General features: G+C 36.3%; 1 protein-coding gene across 5 annotated transcripts in view; it reads left to right on the top strand.

Moving 5' to 3' along the window:
* EML1 (EMAP like 1) overlaps nucleotides 1-22970 on the top strand; it is a 122501-nt gene that overhangs the window by 93805 nt on the left and 5726 nt on the right. For all 5 annotated transcript variants that reach the window (XM_054275035.1, XM_054275038.1, XM_054275034.1 and 2 more), the window contains 15 exons: nucleotides 1230-1359; nucleotides 5526-5675; nucleotides 6688-6757; nucleotides 8964-9074; nucleotides 10796-10891; nucleotides 11434-11568; nucleotides 13022-13121; nucleotides 15242-15396; nucleotides 16656-16781; nucleotides 17044-17175; nucleotides 18505-18572; nucleotides 20083-20171; nucleotides 20701-20798; nucleotides 20924-21011; nucleotides 21197-21292. In XM_054275035.1, coding sequence (XP_054131010.1) covers nucleotides 1230-1359; nucleotides 5526-5675; nucleotides 6688-6757; nucleotides 8964-9074; nucleotides 10796-10891; nucleotides 11434-11568; nucleotides 13022-13121; nucleotides 15242-15396; nucleotides 16656-16781; nucleotides 17044-17175; nucleotides 18505-18572; nucleotides 20083-20171; nucleotides 20701-20798; nucleotides 20924-21011; nucleotides 21197-21292 — 1644 coding nt within the window. The remainder of the gene's footprint in view (nucleotides 1-1229; nucleotides 1360-5525; nucleotides 5676-6687; nucleotides 6758-8963; nucleotides 9075-10795; nucleotides 10892-11433; nucleotides 11569-13021; nucleotides 13122-15241; nucleotides 15397-16655; nucleotides 16782-17043; nucleotides 17176-18504; nucleotides 18573-20082; nucleotides 20172-20700; nucleotides 20799-20923; nucleotides 21012-21196; nucleotides 21293-22970) is intronic.

Genomic DNA, 22970 nt, shown 5'->3' on the forward strand with positions numbered 1-22970 from the left:
TTAGTCAGGATTTGTAGCATATGCATATTTCAAATTAAAATAAAGCCTTAGCTTTCAAATTTTAAAAATAGTGGTATATTTGTAATGATACTTAAAAATTCATAGCATAATTTAACAGTCCTAAATTGTATAATTTTTTTTTCATTTACATGATTTTTGTTACTTTTGCCCTTCCATTTCCTCTGTGCCCACGATTATTCTGTCTAGTAACTCTACAGATGTCACTGACTCCAAAACTGCTTGATTCGCATGCGAACAAGGCTGAACCCCTTGATCTGCCGATGGAGCAGCAAGAGCCAGCACGTTCTGAATCTGGACAAACTTCATCAGAAGTTCACAGGACACCCACTTTGGCCTTGCCACTTCCCAAAAGTCCTAGTCAGACCTTCATGGCATTTCCCAGATCTCCTAGTTTTATAAGCCCCATGAAGTCCCCAAGTCAGTACTTCCAGATCTGTTATTAATCTCTGCTTCTCTGCCCCAAAAATATTTCTTACCAGTTCAACAGATTACTTTTAGTATTTTCTTCTAGAAATGTTTACTTCTGTCAGCCAATTGAGTTTTTGTAGCTTCTCTCCTGTATGTCATTTTCCTTTCTTTTAATGTGCTGTCAATGTTGTCATTCTTTTCTCAATGTTTAGTAATTCTTAAAGCACATATCTTTTCTGCATGTACATCAGCATGATTCCTCTTACTAATTGTTTGTGTTCCTTATTTCGAATGTATCTCTAACACTGTATCAAGTGTAAAGCATATCTTTACACTGGGATGCAAAGAATGCGACTGAGTGTTGGAAAATAATTTAGATGCTGATGCTCAACTGTAAACATTGATTTAAAAATAAAATTAATTTTAAGTGGCATTTCTGCGTTAATTGTAATCTTTGATGTATTCCCCTTCATTTTTAATATTTAAAAACCATAATATTGTAACTTGCTTTAAAAAATTCAATTTCAGACCTTTCTGTTTTGTAATTCTTCATGACACTGTTTAGTTCTAATTCTGCTACTCAGAATATTTAGAGGAAGAAGGGACTTTGTATGTTTTTAAAAATTCTGCTTAGTGATTATGATTTAGGAAAAAAAAACTGCTAAATTTCTAAGTTTGAGATTGCATGTCATTTTATAATTGTAATGCACCAAACTGTTATGTGGGAAGGGATGGAGGAGCACTAGAATTCTCCCCAATGGCTTTTTTGTGTAACATTAAACATTTCTGACCTTTTGTAGAGGAAGGATACGTAAAAATGTTTCTTCGTGGACGTCCTGTTACCATGTACATGCCCAAAGAGCAAGTGGAATCTTACAATTTGGAAGCAAAAGTAGAACTACCAGCCAAGAGGCTTAAACTGGAATGGGTGTATCCTTTCTGTGCTGGAGGACTACTGGAAATCAATCATTCCATAGTGATTTGGGTTAAATAACTTCTCGAGCTAAAGTATACCAGGATTAAGGTCATAGCGTTCATTTAATTGCCGAAGTGACATTCCATTGAAAATAGGTGTTAATTTCTTGAGGCTGCTGTTCTTCACCTTATAAAGTACAGGGTGGCAGCTTAAGAAAGATTTTGCTTAAATGTTGCCTGAAGGTTAAGTCTGAAGCTTTCTAATTAGCCAAGGATTAAACTAGGCATATCATAAGAATGTAGTGAGATGGGATTATTAATTATAATATGCATAAGACAAGCTCAGTTTTTTTCTAGTTCTTAGCAGTAATTTATCATTTTAAACTGTTTTATAAAATGTGCACCACTGTCCTTAAGAGGATGGTACATTCAACTGGAATAAGCCCTGAATTGAGTAGTGCTGTGCAACTGATAAATGCTTAGCCATAAAATTTATAAAATGTAATATATAAAATAATATTTGGATTTGTATCTTAAGGGGGCTTAAACACCACAAATAGTGAGCAACCAGATTTTTCCACTGACTTCTATGAGTGGACATAGTTGCAGAAATCTAACTTGAAAGCAATCAGTGTTTCATGACATAAAAAAGTTTTCCTATTTCATGTTTAAGTATAATGATAGAAGATATTCTTTATTTTAAAAAAGACACTTCACTTTTATATAATCTTATTATATATAATACATGATTCAAGATAAAATATGTGTTTATATTTTATCCTGAATCAAGATCTGAGTTTATTTGTAATATCCGTTATCTCTAGAGAGATGATGTCTTCATAAGGTTTTCTCTTGAAAGAAAAATCTCTTCTCTGGTTGCAGTGAAAATAGGAAATTACTTTGACTTCATAAAAGAAGACAGACTGCATATAGTCTTTTTCAAAGTTGTATAAATAGAACTGCATGTGGTTTCAGAATGTTCAGAGAGTTTCCAAAAGTCCCTTTGTATTCACAAGAGATTAATGACAGATTTAGTAACCATTCTTATTATTCCTATTTCAGCCGAGGCTGTATGTTCTATCCCATTCTGCTGGAACTGCAGAGATAGTGCATGCACAAATAAGTGAAGAGGAGTCAAAAAGACAAAAAAATCCATAAAATTAATAAAACAGGTGAGATTACAGTGATAAATGCTGCTTGCAGCCTTTTACCATCTAATTGTACAGGTTCTCACCATTGTCACAACAGAACTGAATTATGTCTTTTGCAGTTGTAAGGAGCTCTTCACTCAAGGGGCCTAAGGATGGTAAGGAGGAAGTGTTAGAAAGCTCACTGAAACAACAGAACACCCAAGCATGACACAAAGCAAAATGTCATTAGCAGCATGTAGGTGGAACCTGACGTCAGTATTTCAGACTATTATAAGAAATTCTAATTAGAGTAGGTTATGATTTCAGTCTCATTAGTTTCTCAGTTAAGCTTATTTAAATGACTGAATATTTGCCAGATGGATTATTATTTTTAGTTTGAATATTCATATGTCCTTCCAGGTGTGTGTCCATATACCCAGCAGAATCCTGTCTAAGGTTGTCTAAGAATAGAAGAGGTGTGAATTAATATAACAATTTAACTAACCCTAGATGGTTATTCTAAATGGTATTGAGGAGGAGGTAGTTTTTTCCCAAAATACTGTGCTAGCTTCTTCTGTTTCTGATTTATTTGCAATTAAATCCAATCATGATATCCATACTTAATATTTATAGCAATGGAAGGTATATAAGACAATTAAATGTATATGGGAGATTTTGAAAGGCATTTAAAAATAATTTAAAAAAAAAGGGGAGAAGATAATGCCCACTTTACAAACTATAACAAGAAGAAGAGAAACTGTGAGCAGGAGCATAAGATCATTTAAGAAGAAAGATAAATACAGCAGAAAACCCAGCAATATTGCAGACATTCATTCCAGTTGAGTGGGAGAAGCTGCACTGCTTGATTGGAGGGTAACGGAACTGGAATAGGAAAAAACATCTTTGTAACAGATAAATGAGTGCAGCTGTGGGAGTACAGCCAGAAATGCTCTATATTGTAAGAATGGGGATAGGGAAACAAGATATTGGAGGTGGTGTGGACAAATGGAAAGGAAATCAGAGTATGATGAGAAACAGCAGGAAGAAAACCTAATGTGTACAGATTTCAGGGCATTCCCGAACCATGAAGAGTTATTACAGTCACGTTAGCAGCTGTCTGGGTAAGCTGAAAAAGGTTCACACCTTTGATATATTATCATATATATTAGGATATGAAGAAACAAAAACAGTGAGTGATGAAGTGTGAGGGGGGTTGGAGGAGAGGTGCAAAATCCAAGTGAGAAATCAGCACTAGGGACATCAGGGTGGGAGCAGTGGCCTGCCCAGATCCATTTAAGAGAAACTCACTTGGCAGGCAGGAGGTTTGAAACAAAAACTGCAAGCCAAATGAAAAGAAAAGGTCAAGGTAACACTCCCTGAAATGCCAGCTCACCAAATCCGAGTCAGAGCCACCAAATCCAAGTGTGGGAAACAGTGAGGAGAAGGAGGATCAACCCCAGGAGTTTGCATTTGAGAAAAAAGGCTGATAGAAAGAAATTGAGTGTTTGACAACAGCAGTCATGTGAAGGGTTGAATGCAGCATTGTTCCCCACAAGAAGAATAGTATAGAAAGGAGATTTTCCCTAAAGAATGTAATCTTTCCCATTTAATGGCTATTTTTGTGCACTGAGATTTGTTACTTATGCATGTTTGTGTAATGTTCTCCACTTTTTTTAGAAGTTCTATTCCTTACACTAACTTCAGCTGCTGGTTCACTATAAATTTGATTATATGTTGTTGAACTAGGGGAATATTATGTTGGCTTCAATTCATAATGCTATCTGGCCTTAGAGAAAAAAATATGTGTAAAAAAATTAATCATTGTCCAGCAATCTAGAGTAGTAACACCAACCATCACAGATGGATTCAAATTGATAGTAAATTCTTTGTAATTTAAGATGTTGATTGTTTCAATGTCATTGCACTTTAATATCTCAAGAAACTTTGGCTGAGATGTTTCAGTTTATGAGACTAAAAGCTCTATTTCTGAATTCACACTTTAATAATTGGGTATGCTGCACTACTTCTATTGCATTTATAAGAAAAAATCAGCAAGCTGTTTCTTATAAAATAGGTATTTTTATAGGATAACAATTGACCTTATTACTTCAACAATGTTAACATGACTATTTTAGTTTGAGTGGCTTGTCATTGACCATCCAGAATAGTGCACAAGTGTCTTGTTTAGGTCATGTAAATGGGGTTTCATTATCTGCCCATGTATTTTTCACAGCCAGTTCCTCCATACTGACTGCATTAGAATGCACTTCTGTTTTGCCAAGATTCTGCTAATGCTGTTTCTTTCTGTTTCCATAAAAAAAAGAAAGCCAAAATAGTTGTAGTCCCTAATGACTCTTCAGAAGAATAAAACTACAAAATTTGGCTGATTTAACATTCAGTTTAAATGAGATTATTATTCCAGTCATTTCGTTGAATTAATTTTATATTCGTATTGATATGACTACCATCAGAATCTGGGCTACTGCCTTTTAAATACTACAAAAATAAATTGGAATGGATGATGTAACCTTTTTATGGTTTTAGTCCATCTGGCTGTTCATGTCCACATTAATGAAATGAATCAACCTGCACATGGGATAATGCAATCAATCCTTGTGTAATGCAGGGAGATGTGCTGAATGACTTGTTAGTGTTTCTATCAAGTCTAATTTTTTATTTTAATTAGTCAAGCAGTGTAAATAGTAAGTACACCTGGGACAAAACTAATATTGTCTTTGTCTGGTATTTAGCAAATTCTAGAGGATGCTAAAGGAAAAGTACATCTGCAATTTCCCCTATTCCTTGCTATGTATTTTCTGCAGGATATGTAGGCTTTAAAATCTGCAACGTACTTCAACTCTCTGGTGTAGTAAGGGAAGGAGTTCTGAAGGTTATCAAGTAATAAAGCTGTGCTCAGGCCAAGAGGTGGAGACTTTAGGACAGAGACTACAGACTACAAGGACAGAGAATCCTTTTTTTTTTTTTTTTTTGTCTTGTTTTTAACATTCTCCATGGGGAGACGATGTTATTGCAGCTTGACCAGCACTCTAGCTATGGCTACAGGGGTCGGGACTGCCGCAGCAATCTGTACCTGCTGCCGACGGGCGAGACCGTGTACTTCATCGCCTCTGTGGTCGTGCTCTTCAACGTGGAAGAGCAGCTCCAGAGACATTACACTGGTCACAATGATGATGTCAAGTGGTAAGTCATCTCATAGCAGTCCTTTTTCTCTTCACAAAACATCTATTTGAGAGAGATCCACTCATTTTCCTTACTCTTCTTTTAGGATGATTGAACATTTTCTTCTTCTTTAGAATCTTCTCCTTGCATTTTTTAAGTAGGATTGAATTATTCCCCTTCACAAGGTGTACAGTTCCTTTAGGTTCAACCTAACCAGCAAAATAATAGTAATTTCACCTGTGGCCTTCCTGGTAGTCTTCAGGCATGCTGACCCCATGGCAGATAACCTGTAAACTAGACCTGGTTTGTTTGCTGCCATGCACACATGCCAGATTTGGCTTCAAAATGATTTAAGTTTGTTGAAGATCAGAGGTTACTGGATACCAGCAAACATCAGAATCATTAAACTGAAATCTAAATAAACCAATGGTTTATCTTGATGATATCAGTCTACTTGCACAGCTGAAAAAGAGCACCTGGATTATCTGATGGGTGAAATGAGTTTGACATCCCTTCTTTAGATTAGGCGTTATGAAACACCCATTGTACCTCGAAGCCAAAAATAGGCCTGATAACCAAATTGGCTTGAATTGTGAGCATGTTTCATAAATTGAATTATTTGCATAATCTGGTTGTTTTACAAGGAGATTTTTACCTTGGACCTGTTCCATCTCATTTCTTTCTTTCAAATTTTCTGTCTCTAGATATTTCAAAGCTATCAGGTTTACTGGAAAGAGGATGCCTTTCTGGTTTGTAAAGCTAAATGAATTATTGCCAGAGTTCATTTTGTAGGGTACTCGGCCTCTAGAATGGCATGCAAAGCAGATGCAGTGAAAAAAGAATTCTGAGGACTTTAAAATACAAGAGCGTGACAATTGTTTTGTCAGTTCTGGTTTTATATTCTTTAAAAGTTTACACTTGTGCTGTGTGCTTTAAATGACTAAAACAGGACTATTTATTACAGGCTCAAGTAATAGCTTGTTGAAATAGATTGTCAATAGATTAAAGTTTGGCCTCTTCTTTTCTTCTGTAGCCTGGCTGTTCATCCTGATAGGATTACTATAGCAACAGGTCAAGTTGCAGGGACATCCAAGGATGGGAAAGTAAGTGGCTTCTTTACCGATGTATAATTGTTTATATTTCATAAGAATATGTTATTAAGAAGATACATGCTGTATTCTTTTCCTACTGTAATTGGTCTTACATTTTTGGACTGAACAGAAGCAAAACTTAATTTGAGGGTTCCTATTGCACGCTCTCACACTTACCCAATTTCATTATCAAGAGTGGTCAATGGTTTCTGGTTCCATGACTTAGGCTGAAGGTAAATTTGGAACTGTCTCTGGGAAGCATGGAGGGGTAAGGCTGCAAAGGAGACCTGAGAGGGCGGATGGATGTGGAGGAAAAGAGGACATTAAATTGTACAGTATACAACATCATTTTTCATCACAGCCACCAAAACCAAACTATGAAGAACAGGTTTGAGTTATTTGCTGGAAAAAAAACTTACTCTTCCCATCATTTAGGCAAGAATATTTTTCTATCTATTGCCACCTGTATTATTGTAAACTTTGCTGTAAGCTGGGGCTATTTCAACAGAGTAATATGAACATTGCTCCAAAGAGCTAACAAAAGGGAAAGAGAATGGGAACAAGCATAGGCAGTAAAAACCATGAGGAAAAAGTTACTCAGAAGAGTATGCAGCTGTTGTCACAACCAAACTATTGCAGACTTCTAGGCAGATGCCAAAGAAGAATTTTGGGGTAAAGTCTGGATTATCAATATGTTGACTACTTTGAGTGTCATGATTTAAGCCCAACAATTAAGTACCACACAGCCACTCATCTACCCCCCTCCCACACCCCTCAGTGGGGTGGGGAGGAGGATTGGAAAAAGGACAAACTCTGTGGTTTGAAATAAGTATGGTTGTTGTTATATAATAATAATAATAATAATAATAATAATAATAATAATAGTAGTAGTAGTAGTAGTAGTAGTAGTAGTAGTAGTAATAACAAATACAACAAAAAGAGATAAATAAGACCCAAGAAAGAAAAGTGATGTACAATGCTATGGCTCACTGGCTGACGGCCAGCTCATCCCCAAGCAGCAATTGGCCTCTCCTGGCCAACTCCCCAGTTTATGTAATGGGCATGATATTCTATGGTATGGAATATCCCTTTGGACAGTTCAGATCAGCTGCCTGGACCATGCTGCCTCCTGGCTTCACGTCTGCTCCTCACTATCAGAGCATGGGAAACTGAAAAGTCCTTGACTTGGGGTAAGCACTGCTCAGCAACAGCCAAAACATCTGTGTTATCCGCATTATTCTTGTCCAAAACACAGCACTGCACCAGCTACTCAAAAGAAAATTAACTCTATCCCAGTTCAAACCAGGACAGTGGGAAAAAAAAAGGAAATACCAGCTATGCAATATAAATTTTATATAAAGATAACTTAGCTGAGTAATGTAAACTATTAATTTTTATTATGTGTTGGAGCTTTTTTAAACTTACCATTGTATTTATGAAATAAAACATAAAAGTATGAGGTCTGGGCTTGAGTGGAATACGGTATATAGGTATATAAAAGCCACTAATCTAACTGAGGTATTGTTGTGCCCTTGGGGTTTTTTAGATATATTTATTTGTGTTAAAGGAAGAATTGGCGGCCTGTGAGCGCGGGACTCCACCGGCTGCCCGCGGCTGCCCCCTGGTGGCCATAGGGGGCATCGCGGGGCGCCCGGAGCCCAAGGCAGACGGGAGGAGATGATCTGGGGCCAGGACGTACATCTGGAATTTGATTTACAAAATGCAATCTCATCCTGATTACAGTTGTAAAGAAGAGTTTGAACATAAAGTTATTATCTCCAGCCATTTTTATAATGTTGATACATTTTAAAAATTCCTGAGCTTCTTTTCACACTTTAACCTTTTACCTTTACCAGAGTTATCTCAGTTGACACAGTTTAAATTCTACCTGGGCCTACCAGTAAATCCTATGTCTCAAAGTCATCAACAATTTTCAGTTCATGCTGAGTATCTCAGTGGCCATGAACTTCAGTGAACAAACTGATATATGATGTACTGTACACTCTGCAGAGTCAGTCCTAGATACTGATCTTAGGCACAATAATCAGCAAACCATTTATAATGTATCTGTGCTTACATGTGTAACTCTAGAGAAGTTCTGATAATTTTTATACCTTCAATTGTGATTTTTTTTTCCAGATGCATTCTCATTTGTTCAAATCCTGATGGGTTTTCTCCATCATTGTTTGAGTTGATGTTTTCTGTGTGTGTTTTATAGCAATTGCCACCACACGTGCGTGTCTGGGATTCTGTAACTCTGAACACACTTCATGTCATTGGAATGGGGTTTTTTGACCGAGCTGTCACTTGCATTGCTTTTTCTAAGTCTGTAAGTAAAGTATATGAATAGTCATATTAAGACTGTTTGCTGGAAAGATCTTTGAAATCTTTCAAATTTAGGTGACCAAAACAAACTTTCAAGCTGTCTTTTCTCTCAGGTTCCTCTTTAGAGGAGGAAAGCTTGCAGCCCAGTTGTTTCCAACAGTTTAGGTTGCTATTAAAGTTGACAATATCTCAGCATTCTCAGAGATTTACCATGTACTTAAAATAAACTGCAATTAATTTCTTCAGCAGTTGCAAAAATATTTGTGTACTTGAGATTTCAGCATCCCTACTTTTCTTGAATCATCCTATTCTATTTCTCGCTGCATAAGAAATTTACTCTCTCTGCACCTTCTAACTCTCTCACTGTGAGCAAAATGACTGATGAAAGACTTTTAAAAATTGAGGCTCCCCTAGGAGAATCAAAATCTTTTGCTAAAAAGCAGCAAAGGCATATGAATAAAAGATTGTAAAAAAGTAAAATCCAGTTGTTTGCCTCTTGGCACCATCCTTTGAATTCTAATCTGTCACAGAGATAAAGGAAATATTTACATGCTGATATAGGCAGCATTTGAGTTCCATATAAAAACTTGAGTCTGTGACCTGGCACGTGCAAGCTGCAAAGCCCCCTGTGCACAACAGAATCTGTAAGCAGTGTATGTGGTGGTGTCTGGTTGTCCTGACAGCATTTTTAGATAGGAGAGGACTACCTGGTCTATTCCCTATGCAAAATTTACTTCAGTGAAAGTTTCTACAAACACTTGAAATCCATTGATAATTATGTTTATAGAAAGCAGAAAAGAGAGGGCTGTATTGGGAGAACTAGTTAATAATACAAAGGTGAAAGCTAACACAGTTTGACATCAACTTTGAAGGATAAATAAAAAGGATTTGTAAGCAAACACTCTGTAAATACCCCTCTGGAGGGAGACAGATGCATGATAACACAGGAGCACTACTGGCATTTGCCAGAAGAAAGCCAGTATTTAATATGTTTGCTTTGTGATTTTGGTCACAGCTTGGCCTGTTCTGAGCATCACTTCCCACCCAGTAGCAGCAGCTCTCTCACTTTAGATACCCTCTCTTCAGGTTCCTTAGTCCTGCCTCTGCCCCACCTCATGGGCTGCTAAGGCAGCAGTTTTTGTAGCTGTGTCTGGCATGTTGTGGGCCTGAAGAATGAAGAAAGAATGAAGAAATTAGGGTAATTGAGATTAGAAAGAGTGATAAATGTCATAACTATAAAAAAGACACCTGTCAAGAATAAGTTGTTTTCTAATTCCTTACTATGCTTTCTGATTTTGGTCCATTATACCAATATGAAGAATAAAATGGTTTCCTGTATTAACAGGCGTCTGATAAGAAATAATTGGTTTAAATTGCAAAGAAAGAAGTCCAGTATAGTTATCAGGAAAAGCTTTCTTAATAAAATAGATAATGATGTGTAGTTTGCCTTTGGAATTTCCACCACTGAATATTAGTAAAGAGATACCTACCACATTGCTGACACTTGCCTGCAGTTTGCCAGAGTCCTCCTTCTGGGTCCCTTTTTAGGATGACCCTATACATTATTATATTTCATGGAGATCTAACTACAAGTATAACAGTTAAAGAGTAAATATGTGTAAATATCTCCACTTACACATAAGTATTTCATTATTTTGAATGTGCATTTATATGTTCCTCTTGTTGTTTGGATGATGCATTAATATTTCCCATGTTTTGCCTCAGAATGGAGGAAGTAGCCTGTGCTCTGTGGATGACTCCAACGACCATGTGCTTTCCGTGTGGGACTGGCAGAAAGAAGAGAAGCTGGCAGATGTCAAGGTGTTGCAATAAGATATTTTGTACTACTTGCTTGTATGTAGATCTGGTTTCTTGTAATAAAATGTCTTTCTGTATTTAACTTTTTGTGCCTTTTTAACACTTTCACTGTATAAAAGGCAAAGAACATGAAAAAAAGGAATATTTTCTCTTTGTTAAGATTACCCAAATAGTTTTGGTTTTTATAAAATTTTGCTATTGTTGTCATTCTTGTCGTTGATTAGAATTGTCATTTTAGAATTGATTAGAAAATTTTGGGCAGCAATGATAGGAGCATGTGCAGGAAAAAGATCCAAAACTAATCTTTTGTGTAGAAGTGCTCCTTATGTGACATGATTTTAAAGGATACATTTTGATACTAACTTATAAAAACATAATGTTAATTTTTTTACTACAGAGTACTCCAGTCTATGTTAGTAAATAAATAGCTCAAAATTATTCTTATATCAGAAGTATCAGTTTGCCTAACTAGAGAACCATGTAATATTGTTTTCCTTCCTTTGCATTTTAGATTTTGATACAATGTTTTTCTTTTTCCTTCCAAGTGCTCTAATGAGGCTGTATTTGCTGCAGATTTTCACCCTACTGATACAAATATAATAGTCACCTGTGGAAAATCACACCTTTATTTTTGGACACTAGAAGGAAATTCCCTTATTAAAAAGCAAGGATTATTTGAGGTAAAATAAAATGTTTCTCTAATTTTATGTTTATAGTAATGATATAGTCATACAGAAATAAGGTTTAATAAGGTTTGAGTAAATCAAAATAAGTGATTATTATTAAACTCAAAGTGTTGCAGAAGTTCAGGTGGCATTCATGGTATGGCACAGAGAACTTCTCCATGGGTAAAATTTCCACACTGAAATTTTGAAATGCAATTGCCCATTTTCCCTTGTATTCTTTTTCCTATATTCTTTTTGCTACATAACCCCACTCTCCCACTCACAACCTGTGGAAAATAAAATTACCTTAAAACTGTCTATGATTAAAAAAAAAAGAGAGAATGTGTGATGCAGAAGATTTTTATTTTATGAGAGGAAAGACCCCATAAAAAATACATTTGTATGAAATTTCTTCCCTTTTCCTCTGTTCTGCTCAGACACATGCACATATGTCATTCAAATACAGATTGAGCTGGCCACTATTTGGTAAATATCATTTTCATTTCAAGGTTTGATTTGGTTTTGCTCTTGAATATAGACTAAGCTGTACAGCACTTGCATGCACAACTGAGGGATGTTTGCAATGACTGCAGATAAGTCCAGTGAGTGCTAGTTAACTGTGGAGTCATGGCTCCCAAGGATAGTCAGAACAAATATTTACAATGTCAGTTCATATACTTTGTGTGAAATCAGGAGGAGATGCTGAGAGAATGCATGTGAATTTTGTCACATTTTATTTTTCATGCATTTTAAATTGATTTTTCTCCCTCTTCTGGCTCTGTTGGTCTTGGTGATGGTTAGAGCTGGAAAAGGGTTGTGGTTCTTGCATAGAGCAGCTCTTAGTTTGGGGGAGAAAGGCATCATACACATAGATTGTCAACAAGGAATATATAATGTCCTTAGAAGTTACCAGTGATGTTTTTGTTCCCTTACACATTTGATTGTTTTGTTGCTGTTAATGTCTTAAATGCAGAGTTTCATTACTGAAACTTGGGCTTCTTTCAAGAGATAATTCCTTCATTCTTACACTATGGCCAAACTCTCTAGTAATATTTTAATTTTTCTCCTAAAAACCGTGGAGTTAAGAATTATAATAATAAAGCTTGTTTGAAACATTGGACAGTTCTAAATACTCCAAGTCTTTGGCATTCTGCAGTAGCTGGGGAATTTGGTTTATCTCAGAGCAGTCCTGGTCATGTGTTACATGTTGTCAGGCCTTCTGACTCACTCTGTCCCCAGCTTGCAAGTAAAGGGTGCAGGATTGGGCCACAAACCTCAGGGGATGCATCTTCTGCCCTTGCACAGATTATTCTGTTTAGACTGTAGGAATGTGTTTAACTTTTATAGATATTTAAGTGATAATAGAGCTGTATAAGACTAAACTAAATTAACTAAATTAACAAATGCATAAAGTTAAAATCCATGGGTTGTGTGTTGCTGTGAGTGTATATTTTTCATAACCATGCAGAAACAAGAGAAGCCAAAGTTTGTCCTGTGTGTGACCTTTTCTGAAAATGGTGATACTATTACAGGAGACTCAAGTGGAAACATTTTGGTTTGGGGGAAAGGTAAGAGAAAATTTCACTATTCACTTCCATCTTAATATTAGACTGTGAGTGTAGACTTGAGTGTAGAGCTTCATTTCAAGAAGAATACATTTTGTTTTATCTTGAGCTCTTTCCCAAGACCAATCCAGCAGATTGTGCCTGGATTCTTTCCTACAAGAAGCTAAAGAATATCTGTACCTAACTGCTAGAGCACAAAATTCTATCAAATGCGTTCCCTATGGTCAAACACTGAATCACAGAGCTATTCCAGCATGTGGGGCTTTTACTGATGTAAGAGATGCCAAGAAAAGTTTCTTCTTTAATCACTGTACAGAAAGAAACATTGTTGATGTAATTGATGATCTCCAGTCTCCTATCCTGTCCCTCTGTACTGTTTGCAGAAATTATGCCTATTGACACACACTTTTAAAAAGACAACAAATAGCAGTATTTGTTTTCCTAGGAAGTCAAGCTAAAATGTATTCATACTTAATTGTATTCCTCAGCTTTATTCCAGAAGAACAGATGGATACGAAGAACTTCTTAAAAAGCGTTTTCTAGTAAGAAGAGATCTTTTTCTAGGCAGCAGAAGGCAATGCCTGCCAGAGGGCAAAGAGCAGCAACATCCTAAATGTGTAGTTAGTGCCTGAGATGCCATGCATAGGGTTAAGGAGAATTCCTTAAAGGAGGCCTTATTAGCAAAGGAAGAAGGGATGTGGGTGACAGCTTTTTCCTATTTACTCAGTGCTTTCTCCCAAGATACTACTCAAAGGGATAAGACCCTGAAAACAATACAGTGAATCAATTATACAGTTGAGCCTTACTGAGTTGTTTTGTTTTTTCTTTTTCAACCAAGGACTGTCAGCTAATTATCACCTTGACCAGTACACTGCTGGGGACAGGGGTGGATATGGTGTTTGTAACTTGGTTTCTCATTTATCTCCCTTTCCTTTTTCCTGTGGTAATTTTTAGCAAGGCACTTCAACACTTTTCCTTCTAAACTGACTTTAGAAATTGCCCTGTCCCATGTCCCCGTTCTTTGTTGTGATTTTGGACTGCCAGCAGACAAGGGAGACAGGGGCAGTGCACTGCCCAGGGGCCAGTTTGCCATCATGCTGGTAGACCAATTTCTGCCTTGACTGCAAGCAGCCTCTTCTGACCTTTCTCCCAGAAATAAAAGGGAATTCTCTGTGTGATCAAGATCCCACCTTCTGCCAACTCTTTAGGGTTGGGCAAAAATGTTTTTCTAGTTTTTCTGTCTCAGTACAGTGTACTTGCTCTGCCTTCACTACTTTTGACTCAGAGCTCTATGTGCATGGGGGAGCTGCTTCCACCAGGTCAGAGTACCCTTAGCAAAAACTTTTCTTACTAGAAATCAGTTGTGCCTGACACATTATATCCACAGAGGTGGATGAAGCAAAAGACAATTGGTTTTTCCTAACTTCTATCAGCCCCTCACTTGTGCTAAACATCAAGTTAGCCAAGCTTTGATGCAAGGTGCACATTTCAGTAATAGAATCACCAGTAATCATTTATTTGTACTTCATAATAGTAATAATTCACCAAATTAGAGATACTTAATCTAATGTAGTGGGCTTTGTCAGTGTTGAGTCTAAGAAGATACTTGAACAAGCCAAGTTCATCAGTAAATAAGTACAGAGAGTGGAGAGTGATCAGCACATTCTGCCAGATATACAAGGACCTCTAGCTTAGTCAGATTTTGCAACAAGTTCAGGATGTGGAGGCTGCAGAATATCTTACATCTGGAGGATAAAAGTTATTAGATTATGGGGTTTTGCGGATGAGGTGTGTAGTGCTACTGCAACTCAGATGTGATGTCAAATTATTTCACTTAAACTCTCTTGAAAGGTTTAAATGAACCTATTTTATTTTGAGCTAGGTTCTTGACCTAGACTAAGTATGTGTACTTTTCATTTTTGAGGTGGGGGTAATATATGATAAGATGTACTAAGTCAGCCTCTTCTCTAGGTCTGTTTTGGTCCAGCACCCCATGCCCACTGTTATCATTGTTTAAATGCAATCCTTGAGAGATAGTAGAGAAATGGAGGGGAAAAAAATGGGGGGAAAGGAACTCTTAAGCTGAGTATTTCAGTAATAATGCCTTTTTTCCTTCTGTTCAGGTACCAACAGGATAAGCCATGCAGTTCAAGGAGCACACGAGGGTGGAATCTTTGCCCTGTGTATGCTGAGAGATGGCACCTTGGTATCAGGGGGAGGAAAAGACCGAAAGCTGATCTCTTGGAATGGAAACTACCAAAAAATTCACAAAACTGAGGTGATATTGCCTATCTTGAAATTACTCTGCTACTTAAAATAAAATTCTGTGGTTCTCTGAGCATCTTTTTATTTTGTTTTTTCTTATGGATCTGTGTTCTATGGGAAAGCAAATCACTGGTCAAATAGAGTATTTTCATATGCTGAGTTGGAAGGGCCCCGTAAGGATCATCAAGTCCAACTCCTGGCCCTGCACAGGACACCTCAAATTTTCAGTCCTCAGATCATTCCTGTGATTGCCTATTCATTAACATAATATTTCCTTTCTAAGGACTGTGGTAGTTGGAAAACAAATCTTGTGTATCTTTCCATATTATTTCTTCCTTTCTTTGCATTTAATAATGCGAGGTAATGTTTAACTTCAGAGTATTACAGTATTGAAGTGGTTTTATGCATTCCTCTTTCCCAGAATGATGTCAGGATTTTTTTAGGGTTTTAATACTTAAAGTTTTTCATTTATTTCTTCGTTGATGTTGTTGATTTTAAAATGTAATTTAAACAAAATTTGAAAATTACTCCAGCTGCTATGTAGGAACTTAGAAGACTAAAGCAGAGTTTGTTTGGACAGAACTACTTTGTTTACATACTGAATGTAAGAGAAGAGTCAGCAGAAAAGTCTGAGGAAGGGCTTCAACTCTACTATATAATATTAAATAATAATTAAATAATAATACTATATAATTAACTTTATAATATTAATATTTAATGTTGCAAATGTATATACAATTGATATGTCTCTTTTTCTAATTCAGTTTTTAACACAGTACAGTGGACATGCTTGTTGTGCTGTTTCTAACTGTGGGGTCCTCCTTTTTTCCCTTATTTGTTCATATTCTAGTATTCCTTGTTATTTTACATCTCCCTTGAACTTTATTTTAGAGATTTGCACTGGCTCTTTCAGAACGAAGGCTGCAATTAAAGAAACATTCATTGCCAGAAAATGCTCAGAGTAGAAATGCTTATTCTGATATCGCAGCTGCAATTAAATACCATTGTATTAACACAGCATGAAGGAACCTTTGTGTTTCTTGAAATACTTGATTTAGCTGAGTATTCTGTAGATAAGAACACTGTCTTGCAGTGTTATAGAAGTGACTGAGCTGATGCAAGTTGTTATAAAATTTTGCAAGATAGGCACATGTATTAATTTGTTTAATTTCTTTGCTGTGCAATATTTATTAAAACACATTTACTACTTTAAAAATGGCAATACCTGAAAAATTATCTGACTAATCTGTCCTTTGTCTGTTCTGACCACAGATTCCAGAGCAGTTTGGTCCAATAAGAACAGTAGCAGAGGGAAAAGGAGACGTTGTATTAATAGGAACCACCAGAAACTTCGTCCTACAGGGCACCCTGTCAGGAGACTTTTTCCCAATCACCCAGGTAAGCTGGGTTTCCTTACAGGAACACTTCTAAATGTGTAAGAGCAGTAAATATCCTGTTTTAAAATTAATTTTCATAAATATACATCTGATTTATTATTATAGTACTTTCAGTAATAAGAATAATTATAAACACGTATATGTCTAGAGCTAACATATTTTTGGAATGTTTTAATATATAGTTTGGTAATTTTAATACTGTTTAAACATGTTTGGTTTTCATGGCCTGACCTTCTTGTCTAAAAACATCTCTGCTTGCATAGGGCCACACTGATGAGCTCTGGGGACTTGCAGTCCATTCCTCTAAGCCTCAGTTCTTCACATGTGGACACGACAAACACATTACACTCTGGGATGCAACCACTCACCATCCTATCTGGAACAAGATTATAGAGGTATACATTTATTAAATACAGCTCTCCTGTTACAGAAATTCTCTAGTCATTTTGTTTTTTCTTAAGATTATTGTTTAAAGTTACCTTAAAATATTAACTTGAGGGGAAAAAATCATTTCATGTTAACCTATTTTTGTCATAGAGATCAATGTAAAAGCCTTTTAATGCAGCTATTCTGAGTACAAGTTAGATTAAATGCTCTGTTTGAACCTCTGGTTTATTCAACGAAATATCTTTGCATTTGCTATGAAATTATACTTTAAAAACATTAGGAAATTTTCCTTTCTGAAATGCTGTAGTGTATTAGAAGCTGGGCATAGAAATCCTGGATCTCAACGATTCTCTGAAATTTTCTTTAGAGTTAGTAATTATTTTAAATTAGTCACTTGCTTATCATTAATGAGAATATCCTTTCTACCTAGCCTCTAGGGTTAGTAATTACCAATTGATGTAATGTTTTCTCAACAAAAATGTCAGCAGGTTTACTGAAAGAGCTACAATGTGATACTGTTTTAAAATACAGAAAATTAGGGATAAAAGCATTTCCATGAGATGGATCACTGGACTGGGTTTTTTGCTTGCATTTTAAAATTGTTTTAATGATATAAGGAAAAAAAAAAAACCCTATATTGGTATTTTCTGCTATAACCTGAAAAGTTCTGGACCTCATTCTTTGTAACTGGACAAGTGTCAGAAAGAAAATGCTTATCTTTTTTTTAGGCATATGTTTTAATTGCAAGAAAAACACTAGAGTTTTACAAAGTAAAATGTTTTTAAATTGCACATCCAAATAAGAAACCCAGTTTATGCCCTTAATCTCCCACTGAGCTGCAGCTTAGCAGGTGCTGGAAAAAGGTGTTGGTGTGTGTAGGAGTTAGGCTTTACCCCTCCTGCAAGTGCCTCATACCTTTGTTGAATAAGGGACTTGCTTGTCCTTCAGACTGCAGGTGAACTGCAGCTTTGATGCTTAATTCTAAGGTCAGCTCTAGTTTAAGAAGTTATTTTTATCTCTTATTTCTTTGGAATTTATTGAGAAGCTGCCATTGCCAATGTTATTGCTATGAAATCACTTGCCAAATTATTTTTAGAGAGTAAAGAAAAGAAAAGAGTGGCCTTGTATAGAGGGCAAATAAGTTAATTAGATAATATTTCAATTAGTTAAAAATGCTTTTTTACATCTCAAGTTTATATTGAAAGAGAAAAAACAACCCCTAAAATTCAACAAGATGGTTTTACTCTGTTCCAGGGGCAAATAATTGAATTGTATTTTTGTTATAACTTGACAGCATGGCCTGGTAAAAAAGCATATTTCTTTCTGAAACATTTCAGGATCCAGCACAGTCTTCAGGTTTTCATCCTTCAGCATCTGTTGTTGCAGTAGGGACACTAACTGGAAGGTAAGAGGTGCAGTGCTACACCTTGGGCACCAAAAAAAACTCTGATTTTTCCAGCTCACATCCAAGCTTATGTAGATGTATGTAATCACACATCTTCATTCCCTATTGATTTCTATTGAATGTCACAGTGAAATTTATTTGTATTGCCTCAGTACCTAGAAACCCCAGGCTTGGGCCAGCACCCTGTGTTTGCTGAGTGTTGCATGAACAGAGATGGTTTCTGCCCTGGGAGAGAGAGAGACAGTGTAGATCAGTGGGTGAAAGAGCAGAAAATCTAGGTGAGCTGTGAGACCAGGCATGGGAAGTGCTGTCACCATACCAGTGACCTAAATGTTAAATCTTTGTGTCCACTGGGAAAAAGGAGAGGCTAAAGGGGGAGTTTGATGTAGTGGAGGGCGATTTCCTCCAAGGCCTTTAGGGCTGCATGGAGGAAATCCCATAGAAAAATTCTGTGTGTTGGAAAATGTAGTGAGGGGTTCATGGTCCCTAATGCAGTGACAACCAGAGAGGCTTTAAAAAAATTGGCAAATGTTCCCCTGTGCTAGACATAGTGTAAAAATGCACATTAAGAGACTTGTTCTGCTTGCAGAGTGTGAGGGATAAACAAGGCAGAGGAAACTGAGGTGCAGCAGAGTATTTTAGGCAGCAGGTTGAGCCCTTGGTGACATCAGTGGCAGCTGCTGGGTTTATCTGTGGTTGTCTCTCACAGGAGGGACTGCCTTTGCCTAACTTCTCCCTCTGCTTTAGTGTCACTTGAGGGCAGGCTTGGCTGTTAGTACTGAAAACAGTTCCAGTTCACTGAGAACATACAGGAAAGTTATAAGCTTATTTCAGATTTTATATCAATCCTAAATAAAGGGCTTACTTTTGTTACTGACTGTACTTTATCTACTAAATAAAGTAAAACAGAAGGAGAAACTTTTGAGGAATATTCTCTTTGTCTTTAGTAATCTGATGCAAGTATTGAAATGCAAATTTTATCTTTGACCTTTCTACATGTTTTCACAAACTAATTTTTGGTTCATTAAAGTTAATAAATTAAATTAAACTACTGAAAAAATAATTAATTAATTAACTTTAAAATAAATTAATTAATCTCTTTCTTCTATCAGAAGAAAATGGTCCTGATGCTTGCTTGTGTTTTCCATTGCTCTAGGATTTAATGCAGCCATCAATTTAAACACCAGCATAGCATAGAGGAAGATCTTTAAAGGAGAAGGGATATCACAAGGAATGCTTATTTTATTCTTATGCATTACATACTAAAACACACTAAAATCTGAAGACTGATATTGGGGTCAATGCCCATGCATTTTTACATTTAAAAAAGATGTGAAAGAAACTATCATTGTGTTAAAGTAAAAATAGACCAAACTGAGTAGCATTTGCTGTTTTTCTCTTCTTGGTATAAAACTTATGCTATTTTGACAGAAGCAAAGTTGGTCAAGATTACAGTAGATTTAAATTCCTTTTGGAATGATGTATTGGCCTCTTTCTGTGTTTACAACAGGTGGTTTGTGTTTGACACAGAAACAAAAGACTTGGTCACTGTACACACAGATGGAAACGAGCAGCTGTCTGTAATGCGTTACTCACCAGGTTTGAGAGCATTTATTTACTGGGGGAAAAAAAGGCATTGAATTTTTTTATTAAATTAGGGGTTGGCTTGTTTTATAATAAGTCCCTTCTTGCCACACTGAAGTTGAAAATAAGTGTGCAATGAAACATTGGCAGGACTTTATGGGTGGTATCTTAAGCTCTGGTTTTGTTTTACCTCCCTCCCCAACATGTTCAATATGGTTTCACTGTGAAGAAGGGAAAAAAAATAAAGACTTAACTCTGCTGGTTGTTGCAATTGGGTTAGCCCTAAATGGACTGTAGCTGCTTCCAAAAATGTCATGTGTTTTTAACAGTAATATTTGTAAGTATTAAATTGCTGGTTTTTAGTCTTGATAAATACATCAATATGCAACTGGAAAATTTAAAACAAAATTTAATTTATTCATTTTTTAATATCAAGGCCTTTAAGAACAGTTCCTCTTGTCTGTGACTTTTCAAACAAACTTTACAAAATTAACCTAAGTTCTTTCTTACAGGAATAATTGCAGTTTCACTTTTCTGTTTATAGATGGAAACTTCTTGGCAATAGGTTCCCATGACAACTGTATTTATATATATGGTGTAAGTGAAAATGGAAGAAAGTACACTAGAATTGGCAAATGTTCAGTAAGTAACCTTTTTTTTCCTGGTTCAGTATCAACACCCAAAGGGTATTTTGTAGCACTGTATTAATACTGTCACATTGTGGCACACTGTTAGTGCAGTTGATACAATACATTTTCTCTTTGTAGGGTCATTCCAGCTTCATTACTCATCTGGATTGGTCTGTTAATTCACAATATCTCGTGTCAAATTCAGGAGACTATGAAATCTTATACTGTGAGTAAGAATTATTTTTAGTCCTTTTGTGCAAAGTTCATGCAGTCTAACACAGATTTAAAATTTAAATGAGACCATATAACTGCCAAGATCAACCATATGTTTTAATTCATCTGGTGTAATCAGAAATCTATACAATTTGAGAATGAAATATGTTGTTATGTGGGGGTTTTTTTCTTTTCTAGGGATCCCCTCTGCTTGTAAACAAGTTGTGAGTGTTGAAACAACTAGGGATATAGAATGGGCCACTTACACCTGTACTTTAGGATTCCATGTTTTTGGTAAGTATATTTCCTCTTAAAACTTCTTATCATTCTTCTTATTAACAAACACTTGGAATGCCAACTTTTGCTTATGAAGCATGACTATTCATAATTCAGGGAAAAATACAGAACTTCTGCTATGCCATTTTTATTACAATCTGTCTCCTTATTTCAATCCAGAAAGACTCTGATTTAATATTCTTGCTAGCTTCAAGTACAAATATCATATTACAACATAAGTGGGAGATAAGGAAAAAATCACATACTGCCCTTTCTGTCTCAGTAGAGCAGCTTCTCATAATGTTTAATTTAAAGTACCAGTTCTGTGAAATTGTCATGTATTTAGGCAGTTACTGGGTCGATTCCCCTTACCAAAACTGATTTCATTTGCTCTGGTTACTGTGCAAACACAAAATGAATGATAGTCTCCTTCATTAAGAGCTTATAATGTATTGTGATACAGTCTATAGCAATTAAATTGAGTGACAGAAATTCAAAAGGAAAAACATAACAAAATCCAGTGGTTTGTTTCCATGGGACTTCTCTTTTGCTAAATTTGAATAATCCACTTTCCCCAATGTAGTCTGAAGCTTTGTGCTCATTCTACAATATGTGCAGGGCTGGACAGATGGTTGCAAACACTGAGTACAAGAAGCTTCAAATTCTTGAGTCCTCAATAGGAAATAAGAAGCCATGGTAGAAGTTCAGAGTCTGGTTTAGTGTAAGTGGTAAACAAGGAATATTTGCACCCATGTTTCAAGTAGAATAGATTGCAGTGATGTGTTTGAAGGCAGACAGAAAGGGCATGGTTTCCATTTCCAAGGGCCTGAAGATGCCATGGCAGTAGCAATATGCTGGGAAAACACCTTCAAGTTTTCTGTAATTTAGCTGACAAGCAGTGCTTGGATAGCACTTGGATATCACAGCACACAGATTTAGTAAACCCTGCAAGATTGGCTGCATGTTGACATGATGTGTTTTTCATTTAAGGAATAGAGGCTCTTATGGAATTATTAAAATATTTCTGGGGTTTGAGTACACCCTACACATAGTTGCAAAGCTACAAAGCCCTTGCATTTACCATCACAGGTTCAGATACTCTGAGATACTAAATACCCTATTTGAGGGTTCCTTACTTTGTAGTTCAGATTCCTACAAAATACAGTGCTATTAGAATCTGGGGCTGCTTTTGATGCATTGAAAGTCAGAGGACAGAGTCATGTCACACTTGAGAGGGAATCTCCCTCTTGCAACAGATCAGCTTTTTGAGCCAGAGCATGGGACAAAATAATCTACTGAGGGGGGAGGAGACATGACACTGCTAAAGCTGAAGTGTTACAAAGCCCAATGCTTTTAAAAATATTTCTTTAATAATAATTTAATAAGAAAGTACAATTTAATGACAAACCCAGTTAGTGCCTACTGCTTTCAGTAGGGAAGGAGTAATTTGGAAAGTTGAAATAAGTCAGGTATTTTCAAAGTATTTGAGTGTGATGAACCTTGTTGTATCTGTGAAAACAACTGGTTAGTGCCAGCTTGAGGTCATTGGTACTTCTTTTCAACACCTCACAGAGAACAGACAAAGTACTGAAAAACAGGAGAATGAAAGCAATATCTGCAGGATCATATATATGCCTTCAGAGCCCATATGGAGTGGCTAAAGTGCAAAGTGAGTGGCTAGAATAATAAATTGAAG

Source organism: Melozone crissalis, unplaced genomic scaffold (genome assembly GCF_028551555.1).
Source record: "Melozone crissalis strain CALT ecotype California unplaced genomic scaffold, PUWL_Pcris_2 ptg000018l_1, whole genome shotgun sequence".
In the NCBI taxonomy this organism is placed as follows: Eukaryota; Metazoa; Chordata; class Aves; order Passeriformes; family Passerellidae; genus Melozone; species Melozone crissalis.